Source organism: Limulus polyphemus, unplaced genomic scaffold (assembly GCF_000517525.1).
Source record: "Limulus polyphemus unplaced genomic scaffold, Limulus_polyphemus-2.1.2 Scaffold4678, whole genome shotgun sequence".
NCBI classification, from domain to species: domain Eukaryota; kingdom Metazoa; phylum Arthropoda; class Merostomata; order Xiphosura; family Limulidae; genus Limulus; species Limulus polyphemus.
Window position 1 is genome coordinate 1,360 of NW_013670288.1, and position 6,283 is coordinate 7,642.

General features: G+C 32.6%; 1 protein-coding gene across 1 annotated transcript in view; it reads left to right on the forward strand.

Annotated features, from left to right (window-relative positions):
- The first annotated feature begins 1,049 nt into the window (after nt 1-1,049).
- LOC106471526 (EF-hand calcium-binding domain-containing protein 7-like) overlaps nt 1,050-6,283 on the forward strand; it is a 19,748-nt gene continuing 14,514 nt past the window's right edge. The window contains exons 1-3 of the mRNA XM_013932125.2: nt 1,050-1,378; nt 3,446-3,591; nt 3,967-4,176. Of these exons, the coding sequence (XP_013787579.1) occupies nt 3,505-3,591; nt 3,967-4,176 (297 nt within the window). The 5' untranslated portion in view covers nt 1,050-1,378; nt 3,446-3,504. The remainder of the gene's footprint in view (nt 1,379-3,445; nt 3,592-3,966; nt 4,177-6,283) is intronic.

Genomic DNA, 6,283 nt, shown 5'->3' on the forward strand with positions numbered 1-6,283 from the left:
ACTAGTCATTCTGGATAAGTGTGACTCTACTGATTCAACTTTGGTAGTCTGGAGCATCATCTTGAATGAGTATGTCAGCTTGGAAATAAGTCTTGAGGGAACCAGCCGGATCAATCCACCTCTCCAGTAAAGGCAACTGTTCATTGTCCAAAAAGATAGACCACACATACTGTTGCATTGTATCATAAGAATAAAGATTGTTTCATTATGTATTATGAGTTGTGTCCAGTCTGTTTATTTCTTTCTACAAACCTCATTTCAGAGGAATTCAGAATTACTTTTCAATTTATTTTGCTGAACATCCATTTTTATAATAAACCTACCTCATTTACTTTTTCAGGAAATCAGTTTAACCGAAAATGACACAATTTCACTAGTATCCAACAGATGGGATGGAGTTGAGAACAGTAATAAGATAGAAAAGTTCTACATTTGTGAACCACTCAGTAATCTTGACGTAGATGGCCACTAGTGTATAAATTAAGAATATTTGAAATACCTACAACTTTGTCATTTTGTAAAACATAAAAGCAAAGGTTTACTGTAGCAGTGTCTCTAAAGTAAGTAATTATGCTGAACTGTTTTTGAAATTCCCAGTATAATTTATATTTTAAAACATCACATGTTTATAAGAACGATGTTTTACCTTCACATCTAAGTATGTGTGTGAGAAAGGTAGTATTTTAATTTAAAGATGATTATGATTTACGAGTAATCTGTGCAATGATACTGTTTATCTTGGATTGTTGAAGGTTAACTGTGCTTATGATAATTTTAGAATTGCTTTTTCTACTGTAGCCATCTAACCATGGCAACATTATTACATAGCTGAATTGGTGGGACTTTACCATGAACTAACTCTATTAGTATTAAACATTTCAACCATGCAATACACCACTACATTAACATTTTATTCTTATAAAATGCAGTTAATCTAACATCTAATAATATTTCTCATCTTTGAAAATAATTGTAAAGTTTTTTTTATGAATAGGTTTTTGAAACATCAAATCTGAAGTCACATTGAACATGGTTTTTCTGATGCTTCATTCTTAGTTTGCTTAATAAGTTTACAACATTTAGGGTTTTTACTGGCTAGAGGCCCACCTGGAAAAGGGCCGCTACTGGATCATCCCCTTCACCACAGGCTGTTGGACAAACCCTGCAATACACTCCCACGATGAATCCATTTCTCTAGTGCATAGTAATGAAGATCAGAGCATAACCTTGAGCACTACTGCTATAGAAGCCTTAAAAAAGGTGTTTGAAAACATTGATCTGGACCAAGATGGACTTGTTAGTAGAAATGAGTTTACTCTGTTCAGCTTAAGAACCAGTGGAGAAATACCTACAGATGAAGAGTGGTCAATTGTTGAAAGTAAGTTCTTATAATGATCTCTTTTTATCAAAGCCAAATATCTATTTATAATGCTGGTTGCATATTAACAAATATTGCTTTAAAATAGGAGGATTACAAGCATAAAGTGTAACATGTATATTGACTATTTGTGTTAGAAACCTTTTCAAACTTGAGAAAGGGTTAAACAATCCAAAAGAGAGCTTGCTTTATGGCTTCCAGCTCCATCCTTGTGCTGCTTGTGGAAAGCTTGAATGCTCCATCAGACCTACATAAAATGTTGCAAGACAATGAATGACCATCCTTGCCTATGATGACAATTGATTGTCCACTATTGTCTTTACATAGACGCTGACATGCATTTTCTGCTTCACCCTTTGCCTAATCTATACGTTTTTTATGTCTAGGTTGATTTCCACAGATCCCAGTAGCATCAGATGTTTATTCCACATTGAGAATTCAGAGATATGGTAGTGACAAATTATTTCAGTGGATGCTGTATACCTCCTGTCTACCCATGACTTGTCTCTTGAGATAACTTTTAAGCAATTTACTGCTTGGCCAGTGTCTGCAAGATCATTGTGAAGCTATAATGTCCCAGTTGAAAAGGGCAGTGGCTCAATGGTAGAATGCATTGTCTTTACATTTAGAGCCCTAGTGAAGAATTTTGCTTGTAAGTGCTGTTGGTATTTTGTGATGCTGCTGAGACTTGTGAAGTTTAATATAACTTTTGTCAAAAGTTAGCTACCCCTATCTACTTCAGTGTTTTTTCGACAGGGATAGCAGTGCCCACAAAGCAAGGTGATGGTTTATTCTGATTATCACATCTTGCAAAATGGCAACATATTCCCTAGGATTAAAATCTGGCCATCAGTGGAACTTTCCCAGCTCATTTTTGAAATCTTCCTGACTGTTCCCATAATACCATCACTAGGTTTTTGCTATGTGAATTTTCAAAAAATTTCATTCATTCTATAAGTTGAACTCCAGCTCATGGTGACAGAGACCAATGAAATTGTAAAGCTCTTAGGATTGGTCAGCTAACCATCATTGAAGAAATGAATTTTCCTCAAATGGGGCAGTTTTTCCTTCAGTTGATGCAGGAGTTTGGATTGAAATAAGTAATTACTTACCTTTTTATATTCTACAGAGTCATTGATGATGTTGGAATTCGGGTGTTCGAGGTTTACATGATTTGAGTGGTAATAAACAAAAAAGTTTGTAGTATGGTTTGGGAATCTGATAAATAGAAACCTTGGGTTATGAAAGGATATTTCTTGGAAACATCACCAAGGGGATAAATTGACTTTAGAAACATTCTTCTTTATTTTTACTTTTTTTCAGAGATTTCAAGTAAATGGATTGAGCCTTTGCTGTAAAGTGGTGGTGTGTCAATTTCATAGTCTTGGTTCTATGTTTTATCAAAAAGTTGTAGTCACTGGCAGTAAATTCCAAAAGCTGGTTTGATCTGTGAATGCCCACTGTGTGTAGTTAAGTCATCCTGGATAATTAGGAGTTTCCTTTATAATTCTCTTACTTCTGGTTATTTCTCCAGTTCCAGATCACACACAGTTTTTATTTATTAGTTATTTGAGTTAAATTTGGTGTTTCAATAGAAGAAGAGATATCATCAACTATGCATTCTGGTGACAGCAAAACAAATATTGTGGATGTAATTTCATCATTTTTGTTGCACATTTTAGGGATGATGCAGTTTTCCAACTTATTTGTAGCCTAACAAAATAAAAGTGAACTACTGTAATCATTTTATCTAGTTTTCAAAGCTAGAGAAGTTTGCAAAGACAAGTAATATAGAGAGCTTTATTTCTTCCATTCTTTCGGAGAATCTTGTGAGATAAAAACAAACAAACTCTCTTTCAGTTTTTAAAATAGTCTAAATTTGCATATAAAAGTGAAAAATAGATTTATACTTGTGTTTGTGTTTATATATATACATATATGTGTGTATATATATATATATATATGTATGAGATTTTAGTTTTTACACAGAATTTTAAGAAACTTCACAATAATTATTGTTGTAAATGTATGCTTATCATTTCCTTATTTTTGTGTTTATAATTTTAGGTAACTTTGAAACAAAGTCAGCAAAGCTGACAATAGGTAGTTTCCTGGCTCTACATGAAATGGAAGTTCAGGAGAGTGGAGATATTGGAAGTCTAAATCAGACTCTAAAACTGATGGGATATAACAGAGATTTACAGTTAGACCAGGTAACAAGGAATCAAACTTGCTTTTAAATTGTTAAATTTCTGAGACATTTGTTAATAAACTATCATTTTAGAAAGTAGACAGTAAGTGGATTTTTAGCCAAATGAGACTGGTGAGACTAATACTAGATGTCAGTATGTGCTATTTGCTTGGAATAGATAATCTTTGCCAGTGAGATTGCCTAACCATTTTGTAGTTATGATTGCTAAGAAATAATTATTGAAATTTGTTAGGACTATTAAAACCTATTGCTAAGAAAACTAAGTTTTACAAGAAGTATAGTTACATTATTTTATTTCTGTCATTATTATGGTTTGACATTGATTGCAGTGCCATATATGTTTTTGATCTGAAACATAGTTGTATTCTTTACATAGGCTGCTCCTTTCTCATTATCTGTGTATACTGTTCGCAGTATTGTTTCTTTAACACCACGTCCTGTTGTAGTTGACTCAGAACTGATTAACAAAGCCATTTGCCGTCTTGCAGTTGAGAAAGGGATGGCAATAAAAGTGAAAAATCTGAATGACCTGTCCTTACATCAACACCAGTTAAACCATCGAGTTACTATTGTTGTTCAAAATAAAGTAAGTACAGTTAGAAATGTGAAAGTTTCTCATGGTTAATGTAATTCTGAAATATGTTTTAAATCTCTATTCTACTACTGTAATAATAAATGGAACAATTGAACTTTTTTTCGAATTATGTAACTTCTGTGAAAAAGGAAACCAAAATAGTTGTTTTAAACTTTAAGTAGTTAGATTATTTATAAGAATTGAAAGTTTGTGAGCCAACAATGTTCTCCAAGGTTCTAATATGCCATTCAGCCATCAGAAGTTTGAAATACAGTACATATTTGGTTTGTTAATGAAGCTGTTATGTTCGAAGGTTTCTAAAATATGTTTTTTTAAATCTTCATCATTATTTATTTTTTTACACTTGATTAATACTTAGATATAGTAAATTTACAGGCCAATGTGTGGAGCTGCTTCAAACAAATAAACTAGTTAATTATATGTAAAGGAACTTTCCTGAATAAATTCATGATGCTGTTTGTACACCTATTAGAATTCTTTCTCCCTTTTTACAACTTTATGTTTATTAAGTACGTGAAGCTTCATAGAAGCATTTAATAATATAACCAAGAAATATGTAAGTTGCAATTATAAAATACTTGACATGATTTAACATGTAAGGGAAAAACAAAATATTTATACAGCTTAAAATAATTAGTTTCATATTAATTTCTTATATAGTTTGAAAACATCCAGAAAATAGATGTTATATCAGAATTATATATATTGTTTGTATATGCAATTGTGGAAAATAAAAAAACAAATAGAAAAAATTTATATTACAAACTCTATCAAGACCGGTGGGTATGCACTTCAGGTGTTTGAGTGCACATCTACATATGAAATTTCAAAATTAAAGGAAAAAAAAAATAACTTTGTTTCTGCATTTTATTTTAGAATTGGTATTTCAGCATTGTGTAATATTAGTGCATTTCATAAGAAATATATGCGGGAACTCCTCTATTTGCATCGTCTCTATTTATGTTGTTTCACTAGAATGTTGCGAGCATATTACAGCACAAGTTTCAAAATGAATATAATTATTTCACTAGAATGTTGTTTTGAAAATTTTGAAACATGCCAAAACTACTTTGCGCCACATAGTGAGACAGATAGCATCACCTTGTTGTGCTCCTCCATATCCTGGGGTCCTGCAAGCGAGTGTCAGTCTAGTTTCCCGCCATCTTTTGATAAGTTAATTTGTTACATTGTGTTATTACAATTCTATACCCTTGAAATATGTCTGGAAAATGGTCTGAAAGCACACCAACAAAGAAGGCATGGAAAGCAATCAGCTTTATACATTTTATGTACAGTATTTTCTTTATTTATTTAGTTATTAATGTGACAGTATGTGTTTGGGTACCTGTTTAATATTTTTTTCTGTAAATTATGGGCAAATAATATCTCATAAGAATGCATCCCCTGAATAAACCTAAGTTTCAAATGGACAGCAACTGCCTGTTGTAGAAACTTACAAATGTAGAGGACGATGTTTCGAAAGTCTTCCGCCTGAAGATGAAAGTACATTACACTGCAGTTTACCTTTTGTTCCTGAAACCAGCTCAAGAATTATCCACACTTGGACTAAACTAGCCAGTAAACATAATATTCCTGTCAACGTCAAATTCTCACAAAAACCCGGCCCTAAATTAAAATTGTTACTAAACAAAAATTATTTAGAATCACGCAATACCAATGTCATTTACAAAATAACATGCAATAACTGCCCAGAATTCTACATAGGAGAAACAGGAAGAAAATTGGAAACCAGATTGACAGAACACAATAAAAAACCGTCCCATGTTTTTCACCATTACAACTCAAAAAACCATAGTATATCTATTAAAAACGCAGTCATTTTAAACAAAGAACCCAACATAAACAAACGAAAAATCAAGGAATCCATCTTAATTGAACAAAACAACCCTACTCTAAACCAACATCCCGGGGTGCCAAGATGCCTTTTCTACCTGATGATGACAAAACCTTGTCGAAACATTGTACACTTGCTGTTATGTTAAACTTATATTAAACTTTTGCTTCATTACCCATTCAACCCATCTCCAGCCATTATTAGTCTCAAAGTGGGTTCCTCGTCATCGAATAATCATTCTAG